This window comes from Sceloporus occidentalis, unplaced genomic scaffold (assembly GCF_023333645.1).
Source record: "Sceloporus occidentalis isolate IW3139 unplaced genomic scaffold, rSceOcc1.0.p SCAF_1, whole genome shotgun sequence".
Classification (NCBI taxonomy): domain Eukaryota; kingdom Metazoa; phylum Chordata; class Lepidosauria; order Squamata; family Phrynosomatidae; genus Sceloporus; species Sceloporus occidentalis.
Window position 1 is genome coordinate 78,092,997 of NW_028316981.1, and position 21,500 is coordinate 78,114,496.

The following is a 21,500-nucleotide window of genomic DNA, read 5'->3' on the forward strand; positions in this document are numbered from 1 at the left end:
TGCTCAGACACCATTTTGCTGATAGCATTTCTGTTGAGGAACTGCATTTCTGCTGAAGAAATATGTAGAATGGTGACGTGGACATTAGTTCCCATAAAAAGATCATAGGATTGACACATCTTCATCTGAAGAAGCTCCCTTAATGCAGTGCTACTCAAAGCGGTGGACAGTGGACTGATGGTAGTCGGCAAGCCATCAGATGCTGTTCACTAGTGGGTTTTTTGGTGGAGGGGAGGGGAGAAACCATTGGCACCAATGGTGCTACTACCCTGTGACAGTGGAGGGAAAAGAGGATGACCTCTCCCTGACATCAGATAGCTTGAGATGCACGCCTTAACGGATGATGAAATTGCTTGGCTACATCATTGTAGACTATACCAGATTAATAACCAACTTGGATCATCTTAGTTGCAGCAGACATTAAAAATGGTCACCTACAAGAATCATTTGGATGAGTAGAATTGCTACCAATAAAATGAATGGTATATCAAATATAATGTGTTTTTGAAAACATGATACTGGTATTTCTAAGCACATTAAATAAATGGCAAGCTGTATTGTCAGGTTTTCTGTAAGAAAAAAAAAAATAAACCAATCAGGTGTTACAGGAAAAACTAGAAGAAAAAAACCAAGAGAGAAAGGTGGATTTAAAGCACCTAATTTCATGCCATGATACTAAGCAACACATTTAAAGGTTTCTGAATGTTTGAACAAATAGCAATAGCAAGTACATTTCTATACTGCTTATCAGTGCCCTTAAGCACTCCCCAAGCAATTTACAGTGTGTAAGCTAATTGCCCCTAACAAGCTGGGTATTCATTTTAGTGACCTATGGAAGGATGCAAAGCTGAGTCGACCCTGGAGCCCTGCAGGATCGCACAACCTTGTGGCTGTGAGAGGCTACAGTACAAACATTTAACTATTGTGCCACAAGGACTCCTTCTAATTCTCAGTGTCCACTTCGTTGAGCGTGCAGGCTGCAATTCCAAAAATTTCTGGTAATAGCCCCTGAAGAAGGCAAATTAGTGACAAGGCTGAAATGCATTGGGCTTTTTTAAGATAATAAAGTTTTGGACCTTTAACAGCACATTGGCCTTGATTCCTTTTACTCTACCACTGGTTCACTAAAGCATGCCTTCTATCATGATATATCCTTGTAGCGCCCTATAGTAGGGTCTTCCCTTGAGAAGTGCTAGGCCACAGCAAGAAGGGGACAGTCCCATAAGAGGCTACTCTCCTGAGTTTTAAAATGATATTGATTGAAAGTCTATACCCTGGTTAGGCAAGTCTGCCACCTTGTGACTGAAGATAGCACTGGAGCACAAATATGCAGACATATTGAAAGTAATTAAAATTAAGCAATGTCATTTTAAAAAACTAGACTAACCATGAGATGCATGCCTATTTGTTACCCTTAGCATAAAGTGCCTGGTAGAAGGATTAGCCCCTGTTATGTTTTCTACATTTTTGTGGAATACATGAGATTGAAATGGATTTAATGGATCCCTTAATGGATCCATTTAGATTTTAAATTGATTTAATTGGCTTTGTTACGATTTGATGTACACAAAAATATTCAATAATATGAAGGTACAAAACATTTTTATTGTGGCACAAACAGTAGGTAAATAAAAACAAATTGGCTCTTTATTGACTAAATATTCATTGCTCTGAGTCAATACTTGGTAGAAACACTTTTGGCAGCAATTACTGCTGTGAGTCTTCTTGGGAAAGCTTTTAGCAGCTTTGCATGTTTGGAACCTGCCAGTGTTGCCCATTTTTTCTTGGCAAGATTACAGTACGCCATCCAGGTTTGATGGGGGTTCTTGGCATACAGCAGCTTTCAAGTCTTGCCATAGAATCTCAGTCTGATTGGGGTCTGGGCTTTGACCGGGATCATTTTTAAGACATCCAGGTTCTTTTTAAAAAGCCATTCCAGTGTTGTTTTGATTGTGTGTTTAGGGTCACTGTTGTGCTGTTGGTGAGCCTCCACTCCAGGTTCATCATTGGTGAACCTCCAACTCAATCCCAGGTCTCCTGAAGACTGAAGCAGGTTTTCTTCTAGAATTTCCCTGTGTTTGGGTCCAGCCATTGTAGCTTCAGTCCTGACTAGTATTCCAGTCCCTGCCTGGTGGATTTAATGTGAGATAGTGTGAGGCTGGAATTATGCACAGGTAGGCTCTGTTTAACTGCTTAGGTGACTTGTTGCACCAGAGCTTATTCAGATGCATCATAGGAAAAAGAGTGAATACTTATGTAACCAGCAAGTGCCAGTTTGGTTCTGCTTACTTGCCACAGAAAAAAGTATTTTACATCTGAACAGTGTTGAGTTTCTTGTGTACATCCAGGGGCAACAATGCCAACCAAATCAATTTCAGTTCCAGGCTGTAACACAAAAAAGTATAGAACAGTCAAAGGGCTTATGTATCTATATACATGCAAAATGTCAAGCATCTGTGTTTTATGATCTTGATGCTATGGCTCTGGCAGAGACATGCATACACACTATAAATATATGTACTATAATTTTCATTGTAGTGCATGCAAGGATTACTACTCTACCTTTTGAAGAATCACAGTGGGTTTTTTTATATTCTATTTAACTGATCTGAAAACAGTAGTAATCCCACCAGCTTCTCCTGCTTTTCTTTCTTTATTTTACCAAAGAACATCTACACATAAAGGAACTGTAGTTTCTTCTTTTTACAGTTTGAGAATATTTCTGTGAGAGCAGTCACAAGGAGGTAATAGAGCATCAACTCTTCCCCCCCTCCTTTTGTGGGATTAGTACTGTATTTCTGTAACTAAGGTTATATTTCAGGGTGGGGAAAGTGCAAAACTCCAAATGTTGTTGGCCTACAACCACTATCAGCCATAGCTAGTAATAGCCAACAGTAAGGAATGATGCAAAGTAGTAACCCAGCAACAGCTGGAGAGTTTTACTCTGCACATCCCTGATTATTTTTTGGAAATGTCCCAGGGAACTCATTGGAGGCTATTTGTAAGAAGACATGTATTGCAAGATTTCTGTCATGTAGCAAGGTATATCTGTCATAATATTCTAGGTAGTAGAAACAAATCCATTCTGACATCTTTTGCTGCAGAATAAAAACCCCATTATATATGGTAGCATCCCAAAAGTTTGAGGCATGTAGCAATAGTTTTAATATTTATAAACAAAGTAGAACTAATAAAAACCAACACCCAATCACACATTAGGCCTAGCTGCCAAAATCAGATAAAAAAGATTTTAAAAAATATCATTGCTTTGATAATTTATTAATTGTTCTACTTCAGAACTTATACATTTACAAATTCTTTTTAAAGTCTAGATGTTTTTAAGAAGCTAAATAATGCAAGACATGTGCACAAATGGGAAAAGAGTCTTATATTGATATAATTCATTTTATATTGAGCATTTTCTTGGCAAAGGAATGAGATGTGAGGTTGTGGGACAGACCAAACTCAGAAAAGTTAGGTTTTGGACTATAGAATCGTAGAATCATAGAACTGTAAGAGACCACAAGGGCCATCCAGTCCAATCCCCTGCCATGCAGGAACTCTCAATCAAACCATCCCCAACAGATGGCCATCCATCTTCTGCTTAAAGACCGCCAAAGAAGGAGATTCCACTACACTCCGAGGGAGTTTGTTCCAATGTCAAACAGCCCTTACTGTTAGGAAGTTCCTCCTAATGTTGAGGTGGAATCTCTTTTCCTGGAGCTTGCATCCATTGTTCTGGGTCCTAGTCTCTGGAGCAGCAGAAAACAAGCTTGTTCCCTCCTCAATATGACATCCCTTCAAGTATTTAAACAGACTTGAATTGATTCTGGCCACATGCTACTTAGGAATTTGAACAACTCAATTTCTGTCAAGTTCTAGCCCAGCCAATCTGTCCTTTCACTCATAGCTTGGAAAATTACTTTTTAAAAATAATTTGTTCAATTTACTTTTTATGGTGCATGATTTGATTGTCATGTATAGTTAGAATGCAAAAGAAAAGTAACTTGCTCCATTATGCATTGCTCCCTGTTACTTTTTTAAAAAGGCAGATGACATAAAATTTGAAAAATTCAAGTGAAAAAATGACTATAAATACTCTTTATATGTAACTTGAAAATGTTGCTTGTTACATTGATAGCATGTCTTGTCCCTATTCATTGCAATAGTTTTGAAATGTTATCTTTGTTACAGCCTGGTTACTAAGGTCCAAAACACACTCCAGAAATAATCCCATTTGAGACCGCTTTAACTGCCTTGGCTCAGTGGTGGGGAATCCTGGGAATTGTAGTTTATTGTGGCACCAGAGCTCTCTGACAGAGAAGCCTGTCTCACAAAACTACAGTTCCCAGAATTCCCTGTCATTGAGCCAAGGTAGTTAATGTGGTCTCAAACTGGATTATTTCTGCAGTGTGTTTTAGCCCTAAAATAATAAACTCACAGGTTACTGCTTTTCCATATTTCTAAGCTCTCCTTCCCTGTATGCTGAATTTACCCAGGTTTTAAAAACCCAGCACAAGATTACAATAAAATAAACAATCTGCATATCTTATTGTTTTCATTGTCAAGATTCCAGTAGCTAGTTGAATGTACTCTTGAGGAAATGAGCCTTTCTTGCTATGGTGAATAATATTTTAGAATGGTCAACAGTACAGGCTTGTGAGAGCTTCTGGCAGTGCAATTCTGTTGCATTACATAGTTCTCTCTGGAATGTTCCTGTTGTCATATCAGCACCTCTGGTTTCCCCAATTTCTGCTCATTCTTCAAGCAGGCCTCTTGGTCTGAGATATAGCTAGTCTTTACTGAGATAAGACAGTGTGGTAAGTACTGGCTTTGGGAAGCACAGATGAAGTCCAATCTTATATGGGTGCACAGTAATCAAATGAAAGTATTTCAGTGAGAGAAACCACTGTTGCTCATCTTCTTTGGTTTAGAAGGGATGGCCCTTTTGGAGATGGGCGGTTCACTGTATTACCCCATCAGACATGATGTGTGTGTGTGTGTGTGTGTTGTGTCTCTTCAAGTCGTTTCTGACTCACGGTGACCCTAAGATGACCCTATAATGGGGTTTTCTTGGCAAGATTGGTTCCAAGGGGGTTTGCCATTGCCTTTCCCTGAGGCTGAGAGCATGCAGGAAGGGAAAAGTCTTATTTTAATCAAATCTCAGGTCCTTGGTAATTCTGGAGTAGGAACCAGCTTCTTTTCACAGTTTCAGCCCTGCGGTCTCTCAGAAAAAATGACTGATGTGAGGAAAATCCCTTTGCCCTTTCTTTTTTCCTGAAGGAGATATATATAATAAGGGTTTCCTACTACTTACTGAGGTTTGTGCTAATGATCCCTTTTCTTTTGTGGAATAAAATTTAATTGCGGCATAGCCAGTGGTCATCAAGGTTAAATTCCTTTTGGCAGATGATGGTTTTAGAAGTACATTTAGCAGTACAGTGTTGTGGAGGGCACTGTGACCTTGCCAGAATTTATTTAGAAACATTTGACAAATGCAGGAATAGAAGCAGCTAGTGCTGCAGTCATTCTCTATCCTCCATCCTATTAAACTTTGGTAACAAAGCTGTTCAGTGCTAACAGTGGAAAGTGAGGGTAAATGTAAAATTAAGATTATGGGGGCGGGGAGCTAAAAATGGCATATTCTGCTGAGATTGCAAGTTCTAGATCTGCTCATTTCATTCTCACCATGTGGATTAGAGCTTCCAGTCACAGATGATGAGCTTTGACAATGTTGCATTTTCACTGGCCAACATGTGGTTCAAAGCCAGATGAGGTCAGTAAGACAAAACTGAAACAGAAATGAACTAAGACACTGGGCTAGGGTCTTCTCCAAATGTCAGCCAGCTATTTAAATAATTAGGTGGATTACGCAGAACATCAGTTATGTGGGCAGAAACCTGAAAGCTCTGTCTAAGAATAGTTAATATACTAATATATACATGGTGCAGAGTTAGAGATAAGTTCAATAGAGCACGTCTTCACTGATTACCTTTCTTGGGTTTTGGTTTATTCTTGTTTTATAAGCAGGGCTGTTGTGCATCATGCAGTATTAAGATGGTCTTTTTTTTAGTTGGTGTAGATAGTTCAACAACATCTTAATATTTTGACAACGATTGTCATCTAGCAGAAGATGATGTTTCTGGAAGTCCTTCTTCAATCCCTTTGGTCCTCAATTCTTAGCCTTCCTTAGACCTTGGGCTCCTCCACATGTTGGTGTATTGCAGCTCCATGTAGCCAACAGATGAAAGTTGCAGTCCAACATCTAGAAAGCCACAGGTTTTCTAGCCCTGCTGTAAATTTTAGGAAATAAAATTTGACATCAGACTCAACATCAAAGCATGTCCCTTGGGTGCACAAAGTGATGCCTAAGCAAAGAGGATTTTATCATCTCTTATCCTGCATAACAAATCCCTTGACTGAGGATCCCCTGATCTGCAGAGTTAGCAGACAGTATGTTAGAAATCTCACAGTATGATCTGAAGAAACCCTGGAGATACTTTGTACTGTGCTTAGATAGAAGTGGACTTCTTTACGTTTTTTCCCTAGAAGGGATTCAGTTGTGCTCCACTTCCTGCAGGAGCATGAACCAAGAAACTATGTGGGGACTGGTGCATGTTCATTTCCTCACCCTGTCTCTCTCATCAGCAGAGAATGACTTGTTTCATGGCGTGCAAGTCTGAATTTTGAAGATTCATAGGTATGCTTGGTGGCAGCCTTTTTCTAGAAGTTAGCTTTCAACACAATGCAAAATACCTTTATTTGGGTTTTGTGGCCATGGATACACTGGGAAATTCAGGGCTTGGGAATCTCAGGACCTGGCCTGCCTGTGGTCCTGTGCCAGCCCCTGTGTGGTTCCCCACATGGCTCTGCCCTCCCTCCCTCATGGCACCATTGGTTTCCTATCTCTTTTGTAGATGTTTTTAATTCTAAAAGGTTGAAATTCCTTTCCTAGTTACTGGCAGAAACAGCTTTTCAGGTGTAACATCCTGGCATTTTGCCCCCCCCCCCCTTTGCCTTTAGTCTCACCCATCACTGCTCTGAAAATGAATTTTGCCCATGGGCTGAAAGAGGTTCCCCCTTTTACTTTAGAGACATGAAGGGCTTAAAATAAATATTCACAAAAAGTAAAATAAATCGTGCCATATGAGGAACGATCAGTGACAGGAGACATGTGGCCCAAATTTTGTCCCTCTGCAACATGCCATCTTTAACTCCTCTCTAGCCATCTTTTGACTCCTCTCTAGCCATCTAATCATCTATCAGTCTAGAGGAGAGAAGAAAGTAGTATCTGTGCTAACAGCCTTTGTCAATAGGCCACCTTACAAGTGTGGGGAAGGATGAAGTATTAGCCCAAGATCCTTCACTCATTTCTCCAAGAGACTTTCTAGGAAAACTAGCTGCTGACCAGGGACTACATCTGACTTTGGGCCTGATTACTGAACAGTGGAGGAGCTGACAAGGCTATAACAATCCACAGAAATTTATATACAAGGTTATGTACTAATTAAAATGTGTTTTGTCAAACTGTTAATTCTGTTGTTCGTCACCTCCACCTTTGGCATGAATATTATGTTCTCTCTAGCCATCTAATGCTTTTTATGTTGGAATGTGGGAGGGGGAGGAGGAGAATCTATGTATCATTTAATATAAGGTATTTCTTGCCATCATCACCATTACAACCAGTGCCTGTTTATATTGTGCTTAAACACAATAGATCCTATCATACATATATATGTTAGATAATAGCAGATTTCCTCCTGCAGGTTCACAGTTGCTTTTCTCTGCTCATTCTGATCATAGTCACCTTGTCAAATCTTAATTGTTTTACAATTTGGATTTATAAGCAGAGACATCCGTAACATTTAATATATTGGGCTTCCTGTATAGAGATTAGTATAGCTGTCATGTCCTTCTGCACTGAGCAAATTAATGTGGGATGAACTCACCCTTTGTGCATAGAATTTTACTTGGTCATAGACAAGGTGGAAGCTAGCTCTGTCCCATGCTGTAATGAGACAAATACAGTTTCTGATGCAAGCAACATTTTCTTGAAAATAGGGATTTTTATTTAAATCTAACCCAAGAGGATGTTTAGCCCCAGGTTACAAATTCTCATTACATGTATTGGAGTGCTACCAAAATAGCTTGGTTTTCCCAAGCAAGTTTGTCCCTCTCAAGGAGAAAGACATCAGGGACATTGTTCATATAAGACCTGCATTACATGATATGCACAGAACAATGCATGAGGGGATTAGGATTACAGTACATTAAATGCATGAATAAGCTAATACATTCCTGAATGTTGATATTCACAGCTGTTTTTGTGAGGTGGGGGAGAGGAATTACAAGAAAGGGCTACTTTGAATGGTTGTGTTTAGAATATATAGTCCTGTTCCCATGTAAAAACTTACATAAACAAGAGCTAGTGTTTGCATCTGTTTAATCTATCTAAATAAATGGGCCTACCCAAGGTTAAATGTACACTGAATATAATTAATATAATTAATTATATATTAATTGTACATCAGTGTACTTAACTATAATATTAAGTACATTTAATTGTACATTTTAAAAAATCAATACAAATCAATTTAGCATACTTTCCAGCTGTATAGGAATACCCATCCTGTTTGGCCCCAAATTTCCTTCTGGTGTAGTGACAGCAAAGAACATAATTTGCAGTTGTCAAACAAAGATAATTTTCTGACTTAGATTTTTGATAAATACCAAAACTGCCCGAAAACATTGAAATCCCAAACTAGAAGAAATTTCTAATCACTGCAGATGCTACCTAGTTGTCATTGGGAAATGGAACCTTGAAAAAGAGAAACTCAGAACACGGTTCTTTTAAGGAGCAGCCGGCATGTTCAGTGTGTCCAGTAGTTTGTTAAGCTAGTTCAAGTTGTTGAAACAACAAACAGTAGTTTGTTAACCTAGTTCAGGCAAAAGATCAACACTGGCACTTACATGGTTGACCATAAGTATCCGAGGGTGTGAGGTGATTATCCGGAACCAGACTTGTGGCTTCCATAGAGAGAATATTGCTTCCGTATTTAACCATGCTATGACTTGTCCCAGAGAGCCTGGAAGTTGGAAAGAATGGGCTCAGGAATTTATTTTCCAAGTCATAATGAAAGTAGTAGCTGGCCAAAGCAGTTTAAAAGAAAGAAAAACTGTTTGTGGGACCAGGGCATTTCTGGAAATGAATACATAGGTTTCTTCTGTAGAAAATGGTATTCTTGAAGGGTCAAAGCTAAAGCACAAACTTGTATTCCATAGCAATTTTCTAAAGCAAAGTACCCTGTGCTAAATTTGCGCTACCAAGCAGGCTGCAGTGGGGGCTGCTTGTTACCCATCTACTGGCGACTGTCCTGTTGCCTTGTAGGATATGAAGGGAGGCTCAGAAAAGGCTGAACTGGTGGATTCAGTATCCAACTTAAGCTGCAGGAACTTGGGGGTTTTAATGTCAGGAAAGTCCTCACTGACAGCCAGCTTGACCTTGCCATTCTGCCTCTCCTTGATGGGCTCTAGGAAAACAACATGCTTGTTTGCACCGTTCTTGCGATTTGTGGGTGGTGGGGTGGTACTGAGAATCGATGACTGGCCACTGCAGTCTTGGGGAGGGCTTACAGGCTTCTTGCAGCACTTTGAACAGTGACATGGGGTGATGTACAAGTACAGGAGGACCAGTACCAAACTTACAACACATCCTAGGAGAGTGGTGAAGCCAGTATTGAAGGACTCGGCTGATTTGGCAAACTGGACAGTGACATTAATTTTATGTGTCCTGTTGATCTTTTGGATCTCACTGATGGCTATGCACACATAAACTCCAGAATGCAGAGGATTGGCATTTGTTATCTTTAAGCTTCCGTTTTTGAAAGGCTGATGTGTCTCATCAGTGTGCTTCAAATATGTGAATAATTCATAGCGAGGAGAGAACCACTGGTATGTGGTGGTATTGTCCTCATGGAGGCTTGTGTTGCAGTCTATTATCAAGGAGTCTCCCACTATGTAGTGCACTTCTGGAATAGCATCTTTCCTTTGTTTCCCAGAACAATGATCAAAATACTTGTTATATTTGAAGGTTTTGACTAATGACTGTGGCTCATGAGCATAGATTTTGCAAGTATGTTCCTCTATGAAATCTTGCACAGAACTGAAATTATAATGCTTCCATTCCTGGAACATCTGATGGACTGAACAGTCACATTTCACAGGATTGTTGTGAAGATACAAGCCATTTTTAATGTACACTGGCAAGGACTTTATGACTTCAACAGGAATGGTGCTCAGGTTGTTTGTGGAAAGATCAAGAGTCCTCAAATAAGGATGTTCAAGTCTTTGAATGAATTCAAATGGAAATTTAGTTAGTCTGTTCCAACTTAGATAGACCTTTTGTAAACAAGTTAGCTTGACAAAAGCATTTTGATCAACTTGTACAATCTTGTTATTGTACAGCAAGAGCTCTTTCAAGTTCATAAGACCTTCAAAGTAGTACCCTTCCACAGTGTGCAGGCAGTTAGAGGACATGTCCAGATGTGCAAGGTAAGTGACATTGTAGAACACTTTCCGGGTGATATTGTTGATCTTATTGTGGTTGATCCTGAGGGTTTGTAGCCGTGGTAAGGCAGCCAGCCATTGACCATTAAGCCAAGCAATGTTGTTGTGACTGAGATCTAGAGTCCTAGCTGTGGGAGGCAGCGTGATAGGGACCTCTTCAAGGCTCTGGTTTGCACAACTCAAGAGATCAGCAGTGCAGATACAACCATCAGGACAGTTTGCAAGAACATAAAAATTCTTCAAAGTGCTAAACTGAACACACAGTTCAAAGAATACTAGCAGCTTTCCAAGGAATTTCCAAATAGGTATAACCAATGTCAGCACATTCATTGTGTAACAGTGGAGTTTACCTTGCGTTGTCAGCAGCATGGAACAGCGCCATCAAGAGTAAAATCCACACAATATTATCCTGCCACAGAACACTGTCGTCTGAATAGGCAACATTAGAAAGAGTCACTGAAATCAGATAGTGCCTTGAGATGAAAACTTCATTTTTGCTCTTGAGAAGGCTGTGAGCCTAGTTCAGGGTAAACTGGTATCAGGGAGATGCATTACAGCCGAATGCTGCCATACAGCTGCTGCTCAGCATATGCTGCTTTTAGGAGTTGTATAAATGGACAGGGAGTCTAGTTATGATTGCTGCTCAAATTATTTTAAAGAAAAAGAATATCCATATAAATAATCTTGAGCTCTACTTCAGAAGCCTTGAGGAAATTTATAAGGTTTCTCTCCAACTGTTTTTCTCCAGATAATCTAACCTTCCGTCCTTTTGGGGCTGCTGTTTCAATAACTTTGGTGAACAGAGACATTAGATCCATTTGCTGCTTTGCCAAACTAAGCTCCTTAGAACCCAAAGTCTCCATAAATGGATCCTCATCCTGTGGTTAGGCAACTCCTCCGCAGGAGGTTCAGATAGAAGCGTGTCCCTTCTCCTCTGTAATCCCAAATGGAAATGGAAAAGAAAGCAGCTCTTACCCTGTTATCTTCATTTCTGGTTTATACTGAAGAGCTTCACTTCTTTTGTCTGCGTGTATCATCTTTCAGCTGTGTGCTCAGTGTGTGCAAACACTTCTCTCTCTTCTGTTCCTATTTACAAGCTGTCTGTGAAGACTTACTGAAGGGTAAGTCTTGTGGGCAACAAGGAATTCTATTGGTTTGTGTTAAGAGGGAGTGATGATTGAAGGGGAGGAGAAAAGAGAACCAGTAGTGAAGGGGTTTGTTTTTTGAATGGCTTGCTATTTCTTCGTTATGCCATGTGAGGGCAGAATAGTCCTGCACAGTGTTTCTGGGACTGGCTATATCAGAGTGGCACATGAAACTGCGATAATTGGAGCCAGTGGAACAGTTACATGGAGAAGTAAGAAGAAATGAAGGGAGGGTCTCTGCAAATGAAGGAAGATCGTGATATCATTGAGCAGCCCAGAGTACTTTGCTTTTCCAGTTGCTTCAGTGTGTGGCTACTAAGGTTTCTCAGTTTAAGTAATTCTTGGTTGGTTTTGCTCAACCAGTATGGAGCATGATCTCACAGAAGTGAAAAAGTGCACAGCTAGGGCTGTGATTCTGTTGTTCTGCTTATTTCCACAGAGCAAATGTCAATGATATTTGGCTGTTTAAAACATTTGCACATTTCATCGAAATGTGATACAGTCCTTTGCGACCTTCATGGTAATTCATGCCAGCTTTTCTAATTAAGCAGCTTTGAGTCCCAATTTTGGGGAAAAGTGGGATACAAATAAATATAATAACAATAATATAATCTGTTAAGGTTTTTTAATAGTATGTAGTTATGTCTATTTCAGTGAGTATTAGCATTTCTGACTTTCATAGAAAGTACACTTGAAACCTTAATGCATAAATATACATATTTAGTGAAGTGTAGGAGAAGACCCATAAAGATGCCAAAGTAATCACTTGAAATCAAAAAAGCTAAGGCATTATGAATTTTGCCAAATGACCTTTTCACATAGCATTCTTTCTCTGTTTTTCTTTTAAATTTAATATCTTCATTTGTACACAGAGAAAGCTGGGCAAACATGGTTTATATATTCTGTGAGTAATTCTGGGCCTGATGCAAAATGTTTCCTTACCCATAGTCTATGATATCCCCATCCCACAAGCAAGGCAGGTTGAGAGTTCTTTGATGTTTAACACTTCAGGCTTCCACTTTCTTTGTGATATGAAATCTAAGCCTTTCCTTCTTTTGAAGTTAATGAATGACTCCCTTGGCACTATTCTGAAACCTTCCCCACTGAGGTTCTCACCAGGAAGGGGTGTGCTGAGGGAAGGCTCATGGCTGGAGGCAGTGACATCCTTTCTGTTGCTAGGCTGAATTATCACCACGCTCATGATCTATTCTTCCTTTACTACTATCTTTGTTTTTGCAAATTAGCATAGCAAAAGGAGCAGTATGCAACCTCATTGTCCTAACAATTGCTTCAGTACTGAAGTGAAGCTCTCTCTTATACCATTGTCAAATTCCTGGCAGTTGACCAGTGCCAATATTGAGTTAGATTACTACAATGTTTACCCTAGTGTAACCAGGCATAATTATTTGCCCTGCCATGCTGGACCAAAAAAAACCTCTCTCATAGTCTGCCCCAATTGTCCTACCCTGCTTTCCAATTAATCTGCAAAAAGAAAATAACCGCCCTTGCTCTTCAGCACATGACTAAGGCAGTGATGCCAGCATTCAGGATAGCTACTTGCCCTCTTCTTTCTTCAGTTTTGCCCTTCTCATCATTTGATTTGATCACTTGTGCTGGCATGATGACACAAATAGTGGGAGGGGGAAGAAGAAGATTTAGTGAAAGTGGAAAGAAGGGAATTCTCATGGAACAGATAAATAGATTTGAAAGGGCAGATAAAACATCTACAGTCATCCTTTTTCACTGTTCAATGCATACCATAACTAGTCCACCACACAATTATTTGGATACTTTATGATTTATCTCACTTTGTTTTCATTTGTACATATGATATTTCTTGAGCGTTTTTCCTGCTAGTGCATTCCACCTTCCTGTCTGTCCTCACCCCATGTCTCTCTGTGGTTATATCTTCACTTTTCCACTGTGAATAGGACTATGTGTAGCCTGAGACATGAGGATGCTGAGGCTATTGGGCTGGAAAAGGAGCCAGTAAAACAAGCAGTCTCTGGTCAGTATGAGAAAGCAAAGGGAAGGAGAGCTGCTTAGGATTTGTTTATTAACTTCGACCCTGTAGAAAACTGTTCTTGCTTTGTAAGGTGGATGTGAGGAGAGGACAAGAGCACATGCCATTGATTTATCCTTTGCCCCTCTGCACTGCTTAAGCAGATGTGAACATTGACCAGACATGTCGGGAGTGTAATTGCTCCAGTCAAAAGAGCAGTAGCTGGGAGTGTTATTTCCAGTCTGCTATATTTGAGAGAAGTGAAAGTAAAGCCAAATAATTGGTTTCCATTAGGACAGCAAATGACTAATTTGGCTGCTGCAGCTGCTGGATGTAATGGGCACTTAACCCTCTGTTTTCCAGTTGCAGAGAAGATTGTCCGGAAGAAAGATTTGCCAGCTACTTTCCTACGCGCAGATGCTTTTAAATGTACAATTTAGTGTGTAGTGCTGGACTAGTCTTCAGCTCCTTTTAGCTCCATCTCACCTCAGATATTCCTTTCTCTCTTTTCCAGAGATGAGAGCCTCTTTTCCAGAGATGAGAGCCTTGGGCTTGTCTACATCAGGGGTAGGCAACCTTTTTGACCCGGGGGCCGGGTTGCTGTCCCTCAGACAACTTGGGGGGCTGAAGCCAAAAAAAATAATTAAATAATTTTAATAAATAAATAAACCAGGACAAATGTAGGACAAAAATTTTAAGTGGAGGATACACAAAAAAAAATCTGCTGATTTTTAAAAAAATGTTAATATAAATGCATGTTTCTGAGGCTTCTATAGACAGTTGCCCCCTTGCTCCCCCTTGCCCGCCACTTGCCCCGCTTGCTCCTCCTTGCCCCCCTTGCCCGCCGCTTGCCCCCGCTTGCTCCTCCTTGCCCCCCTTGCCCGCCGCTTGCCCCCGCTTGCTCCTCCTTGCCCCCCTTGCCCGTCGCTTGCCCCCGCTTGCTCCTTCTTGCCCCCCTTGCCCGCCGCTTGCCCCGCGCGCAAAGGCCCCGTGCGCTAGCGCTGGAGGCCAAAGGCCCCGGCGGCAATCTGTGGCAGGACCGGGCTGGGGCCGGTCCCTAGGCCTCGGCGGGCCACATGCGGCCCGCAGGCCATAGGTTGCTGACCCCTGGTCTACATGATTAAAAGGCTCATCATTCCAGTCTATTGGAAGTAGTCATGCAATTTGGGGCCTTTTGCAAGGAGTTGGGACCTTCTGCAAGGAGCTCCCTTCACCCAGAAAACTCCTTAAACTCTGGAGAAAAAGACTTGGCAGTTTTTACTGGAGTATCTGGTAGCATCCATGAGGATCTGCATTATCACATGTATGGCTGTCCATCTGCTTTACATGCATTTGGATAGCTTATATATTCAGCAGAGGAAGGATGAATAGATATGAATATGCTCAGGAAAGTTATTTTATTTATTTATTTCCTGCTCTTTTCCCAGGACTGGGACTCAGAGCAGCTTTGCAGCATTAAAAAAAAACAGTACAATTAAAAACATTAAAAAACAAAACAACAACAAAAAAACAACGTACATTAAAAAGAATTTTTTAACTGGTCCGAAATCCCAGCCTGTCTTTATAGCAATTCCTTAAATGCCTGTTTGAACAGGTAGGTCTTCACCTGCCGGCGAAAAGCCATCAAGGAGGGAGCCGTTCTGATTGCCCTGGGCAGGGAGTTCCAGAGTCTAGGGGCAGCCACTGAGAAGGCCCTCTCTCGTGTCCCCACCAACCGTGTTTGTGATGGTGTTGGGATAGAGAGAAGGGCTTCTCCAGAAGATCTCAGAGTCCAGGCTGATTCATACCAGGAGAAACGATCTTACAAATAGTGTGGACCTGAGCCATGTAGTGCTTTGTAGGTAATAGCCAGCACTTTGAATTGTGCCCAGAAACAAACTGGCAGCCAATGAAGCTGTTTCAACAGGGGCATTGTATGGTCTCTGTAATCTGCCTCTGTTAACAGCCTGGCAGCAGCTCTTTGAACCAGTTGAATTTTCCGAACACTTTTCAAAGGCAGTTCCATGTAGAGCCCATTACAGTAGTCTAAACAGGATGTAACCAAGGCATGGACCACCGTGGCCAGATTTGGCTTCTCAAGAACAGGAGCAATTGGCGCACAAGTTTTAAATGTGCAAAAGCATTTCTGGTCACAGCAGAGACCTGGGCTTCCACGTTCAAAGCTGGGTCCAAGAGTACCCCTAAACTGTGAACCTGTGTCTTCAGGGGGAGTGTGACCCCATCTAACATAGGCTGGATCCGTATTCCCTGATCTGCCTTCCGACTGACCAGGAGGACCTCTGTTTTGTCTGGATTAAGTTTCAACTTGTTTGCCCTCATCCAGTCCATTGCTGAAGACAGACACTGAAAGTTGTGACAATTAAACATTGATGTGAATGTGCAAAAAAAATCCACAGTAATTTACATAATTCACTTATGTGTAGATTAATCCCTTGTCTCTTGGGTTAGACAACTCTTACTGTGTTGTGACATCCTGTCTTGTAGAAAACATACCACCCCTTAACTTTTCTGTAATCCCAAAGTCTAAGCAGCTGCAACATACATGATAGTTACAGACTCAAAAAGAACTTCCCTTGCAGTAAAAGACATCATATAGGTCTTATTTTTTTACTTTGTTCTTGTTAACTGCTCTCAACTTCGACTTGTGGCTACCCTATGAGTGAGAGACCTCCAAGGTACCCTTTCATCAACATCCCTACTCAGCTCTTGCAGACTCAGTGCCTTGATTGAGTCTGTCCATCTGGAATGCAATCTTCCTCTTTTTCTACTGCCATCTACATTATCAGGCATTATTGTCTTTTTCTAGTGAATCATGTCTTCTCTCTTCCCACCACCATTCGCTTCTCCTTTTGTGTCGTGTCTTTTAGATTGTAAGCCTGAGGGCAGGGAACCGTCTAATTAAAAATAATAATTGTAAGCAGCTCTGATAGCCTTTAGGGCTGAAGGGTGGGGTATAAATACCATAAAGAAATAAAAAATAAAAAATATGTATGAAGTACAACAGTCTCAGTTTAGTTATCTTGGCTTCTAGGAAGAGTTCAGGCTTGATTTGCTCTAAGACCCATTGATTTGTCTTTTTAGCAGTCCACAGTATCCATAAAATTTTTACCCTGCACCACATTTCAAATGAGTTGATTTTCTTCCTATCAGATTTCTTTCCTGTCCAGCTTTGACAGCCATATATAGAAATTGGCAATACAATAGCATGGACAATCAGTGATATATCTTTACACTTCAGGAACTTGTCTAGTTCCTTCATAGCAGTCTTTCCAAGTTGAGTCTTCTTATAATTATTTGACTGCAGTCTCCATTATGATAAATGTCTGAGCAAAGGTATGAAAAATCTTTAGCTACTTGTATATACTTGTGTATAAGTCGACCTCGACCTCATGTATAAGTCAAGGGCAGGTTTGAGGGGCAAAATCATGGATTTTGATATGACCCATGGATAAGTCGAGGATCAAACTATGGGGCATGTAACAAAGGATCTAAAGGGAGGGGGAAAAACACCACTTCACCCCCTCCTTCTCTCTCTCTCTGGACCTCTCCCAAGGGTCACAGTCTGGGCATGCAAAATGTGGACACAAACCTCCAATTTCTCTCCCTTCCCACAACTTTCTCCAAGGCTGCTGGCTCGCAAAAAAGGGGGACAGAGACCTCTGATTTCTCTCCCTTTCCCACAACTTTCCCTAAGACTGAGGGCTTGCAAAAAGAGGGACACACTTCCCTCCCTTCTTTTCTTTCCCCAAGGCTGATGGCTTGCAAAAAGGGGGACACAAGCCTCCAATTTTGCTCCTCTCTCTCTTCCCTCCCTTCCCCCTTTTCATGATCTACACAATCAAAGGCTTTGCTGCAATATATCAGCACAGGTTGCTTTTCTTCTGAAATTCTTTGGTGTGCTCCATTATCCAACATCTCTTTGCAATATGATCCCTAATGCCTCTTCCTTTCCTGAACCCAGCTTGGATACCTGGCATTTTCACTCCATTTCTCGCTCTTTGTTATAGAATCTTGAACATCTTTGCATGCATTGGAGATTAATGCAATAGTCCTATGGATACTGCAGCCCCTGGTGTCCCCTTTCTTGGAGATGGAATGTATATTGTATATTTCTAGTCTCTAGGCCATTGTCTTGTTTTTCATATTTGTTGATATATTTTTGTTAGAGCTAGAGGCGATTGTATCTCTAGCTTTTTAAAAAAAAGATGTAAAATTTTTAGTATGTAACGTTTTTTTACTATGTTACAATTAAAAATAATTGTCATATAATAACTACATGAAGTCATCCTAGATAATGATCAGATAGAAGTAGTTAAAGAATTCCCATACCTTGGATCAAACATTGGTCAGAGTGGAGACTGCAATCAAGGAATCAGAAGATGACTAGGATTGGGAAAGGCAGCTATGAAAAGACTAGACAGGCTCATAAAGTGCAAAGACATAATACTGAATGCTAAAGTTAAGATTGTCTGAGACATTGTGTTCCCCATCACCATGTACAAATGTGAACACTGGACAGTAAAGAAAGGCAACAGAAAGAAAATCAACTCATTTGAGTGGTGCTGGAGAAGAGTGCTGAGGATACGGTGGATGGTCAAAAAGACTAACAAATGGATTCTGGAATAGATCAAGCTTGAACTCTCCCTAGAAGCCAGAATGACTAAAGTGAGGTTGTAGTACTTTGGACATACCATAAGAAGGAAAGACTCATTAGGAAAGCAATGGTGCTAGGAAAAGTAGAGGGCAGTAGACAGAGAGGAAGGCTGCAAGCCAGGTGGCTAGACTCAATCAGGGAGACCATGGGCCTGAGCCTGCAGGTCCTGAGCAGAGAGGTAGAGGCTAGTGGGCTTTGGAGTTGTCTCATCCACAGTGTCATCATGGCTTGAGGTTGACTCAAGGGCAGCTAATAACAACAAAACTTAAAGCTAGTATATACAGTTGGCCCTTGAAACCTGCGGGGGATCCGTTCTGACACACACACACACACACGTGAGTTTCAAAATGTGTGCATATTGAAGCCCCATAGGCTTGAATGGCCTGCATGTTTCATTGGCATTAATGGCGGTTGCCCTGCCGTGGACTTTCAAGTCCGCGAATCTCAAGTCCACGGACTTGGAGGGACGACTGTATTTGAACATATAAGAGCCATCCTGAGCATAGGCCACAAAATTCTCTCCAGGATAATCATAATTTTCCTTGCTCCATAGAGAACAGGGAGGTGCTTTGCCTAAAGTAAGGAAGATATAGAGCCTTTTTTTGTGCAACCAAAAAAAAGTGAATTTCTATCAGGTGATACTGGGTCTCAAACTGGAACATTCTGTCTTTCTCTGGTTGTGCCATGTAGTGAGACCTGATTGGTATTTGTAGCATTTGTGCCACTTTATTTATGCTGAGAATGGTCACTGGATTTTTCTTGACAGGAGAACTCCTTATTTGAACTAAACCTTGCTTGAGGATGGAGATCTTTTGTTGAGATGAATTCCTGTATCCTTTAGTTTTCCTTCAGTCTTAGCTTGCTTCTCATACCTCTTCTCCCAATTTGTCCTTCAGTCTTAACTTGCTCATTGAACTTCTGGCTTGTTTCTTGTTCCTGCTTTATAGTTTGCCCTTCAGTTCAAGCCAAAAGTCTTTAGTCCTGACTATTGATTTTGTCCCAAAGCCCTGTCTCATCTCAGCATTGCTGCCTAAACCTGACAACTGAAGTCAGACTGTCCCATTCAAACTAATCTGTTACCCAGAGCCTGAGAAGAAGATTGTAGCTGCAATCTGTCCTCTATATTAGATGGCAGGTTCCATAGTAGAGAAAATATTTATTTCTAAAATACTTTCCCTTGAACAGTGTAGTTTCTGCAGTACCTTCTCACATTAGTTAAGCTTCAGTGACACAGTTTTTCTGTGGCATTAACAAAAAGATAAAATTATTGGAAGCTGCATGTCCATTTGCTTAACTTTATTAATCCATCTAAAGAACTGCAATTAATACTCTGAAACATGGGTTTTGTAGTTTTTCTCTCCTACATGTAATGCAGGAATGACCCTGTCTTAGTGAAAAGGGAACCATGTTTTAAAATTTTTAAACATTTTCATTCTGAACACTGAAGGTATAGTAAAAGATGGAATCAAAGCCTTAATTGAGGAGGGGGTCTTGGTTTGTCTTTCTGTTTTGATTTAATTATTGAAAGAAGAATAATTTCAGCACCCACATTTCTAAGCATGTTAAAACAAAATGGAGATGTGAAATGGTATTCAGAGGGCTAATGTTTGTATGCTTTACCAGTTTTCTGCCTGAATTTCTACTTATCTAATTTTCACTCATAAATAAAAATCAGTAGTCAATAGCTCTGGGTACCTGTACTTTATGTGTTATTAGGAACAGCACACTAATTGTTATAAATGATACATGGAATATTCAAGTCTAGATTTGTGTATCTGAAAGCTGTTATGGCAAATGTGCAGTAAATTAACAAGATCCAAGCAAGCACCATAAACCTTTTAATGACTACTTGGCTACTTCTAATGCCAAGCTATTGCCATTTAATGACTACCATTTTCTACTCTCAGCAAACTATAGAAGTGGCTGCTTTATTTTTATAGGCTCTGGTGATCAGTGCAAGGTATATGTAGTTATCTTTACATTAATAAAATCCCATTGAAAGAATTGCTTGTCAGCTTGCTTGTTTGAAAATCAAACACCTAAGATGGCCAGTTCTATTCAAGCCTGGAATTCTGAGTAGAGAAATCCTAAATCTCTTGACCACCTACACCCAAATGCAATGGCTTGTGGGAAAGTATTGGCCTCTTAGTGGAAGAAATCTTTTTTTCCAGACACTCTAAATTTAGGACATGTGTGAGTGGTTCAGTGGAGGGCATGACTTTCCACAGTCTTGTGGGGAAGACCTATGAAAACCTACAAACCCTGACAGTTGCCCACGTCTACCCTAGACTACCTTAGAGCCTTGGTGGCGCAGTGGTTAAATGCCTGTACTGCAGCCACTCACTCACAAACCATAAGGTTGCAAGTTCAATACCAGCGAAAGGGCTCAAGCTCGATCAGGCTTGCATCCTTCGGAGGTGGCTAAAATGAGTACCCAGATTGTTGGGGGCAGTTAGTTTACACTTTGTAAACCACTTTGGGAGTGCTTAAGTGCACTGATAAGCGGTATAGAAATGTACTTGCTATTGCTATAGACTGATGGTTTGAGTTGACAACTCCTTCTATAGAAAGTTGTGTATGTAGGAGTAAAGGAAAGCCAGCATAGTGCAGTGGACTACAGCATTGGACTATGACTCTGGAGACCAGGATTCTTCTCCCTGTTTGGGTGACCTTTGGCAAGTCACATTCTTTCATCCTTAGAGGAAGGTAGCTACTTTAGGGTAGCTGTAAGTTGAAAATGAGTTGAAGGCACACAACACTCTGTCCGCAAAATGAATGACAGAGAAACAAAACCTTGCAAGAGGGTCCTATTTCAGCCTTCATTCTACAGGGTCAAGCTGGCCAGTGCTATGACCATGCTGTTTTCCACTAAACATGAGAAAGTGGGCATGAATAGAAGTCCCTGCTAAAATTATGCAAGGAACAAAAGGTTTTACTCTGGTCTAGTTCTTACTGAAGCAATAAATGTATGTGGACTAGGGTTGCCAATTCTACCTGAGAAAATTCCTGGATAACTTTTTCAAACTGAAATTCAATTTCTTTCTATTGTTTTACAAGTCTAAATTCACTCATCCAGTTGAAACTCTTTAATTTACACCTAGATTTGGAAAACCAGGCCATTAGATGTCAGGGT

The 21,500-nt window shown here is 40.7% G+C and overlaps 2 protein-coding genes across 6 annotated transcripts in view; one reads left to right on the plus strand and one right to left on the minus strand.

The window, feature by feature from the left end:
* The window catches only part of LOC149321654 (amphoterin-induced protein 3-like), a 30,654-nt gene extending 18,985 nt beyond the window's left edge, over positions 1-11,669 (minus strand). The window contains exons 1-3 of one of the 4 annotated variants that reach the window (XM_089526345.1): positions 8,971-11,669; positions 5,993-6,293; positions 1,652-2,385 (exon numbers count right to left, since the gene is read on the minus strand). In XM_089526345.1, coding sequence (XP_089382471.1) covers positions 9,352-10,935 — 1,584 coding nt within the window. In that variant the 5' untranslated portion in view covers positions 10,936-11,669 and the 3' untranslated portion in view covers positions 1,652-2,385; positions 5,993-6,293; positions 8,971-9,351. Of the gene's footprint in view, positions 1-1,651; positions 2,386-4,372; positions 6,294-8,970 lie in introns of those variants that run through there. The other 3 variants (XM_089526354.1, XR_016281365.1, XM_089526335.1) reach the window with 3 other exon arrangements.
* The window catches only part of LOC149321653 (E3 ubiquitin-protein ligase RNF123-like), a 149,686-nt gene that overhangs the window by 105,552 nt on the left and 22,634 nt on the right, over positions 1-21,500 (plus strand). The window lies entirely within an intron of this gene.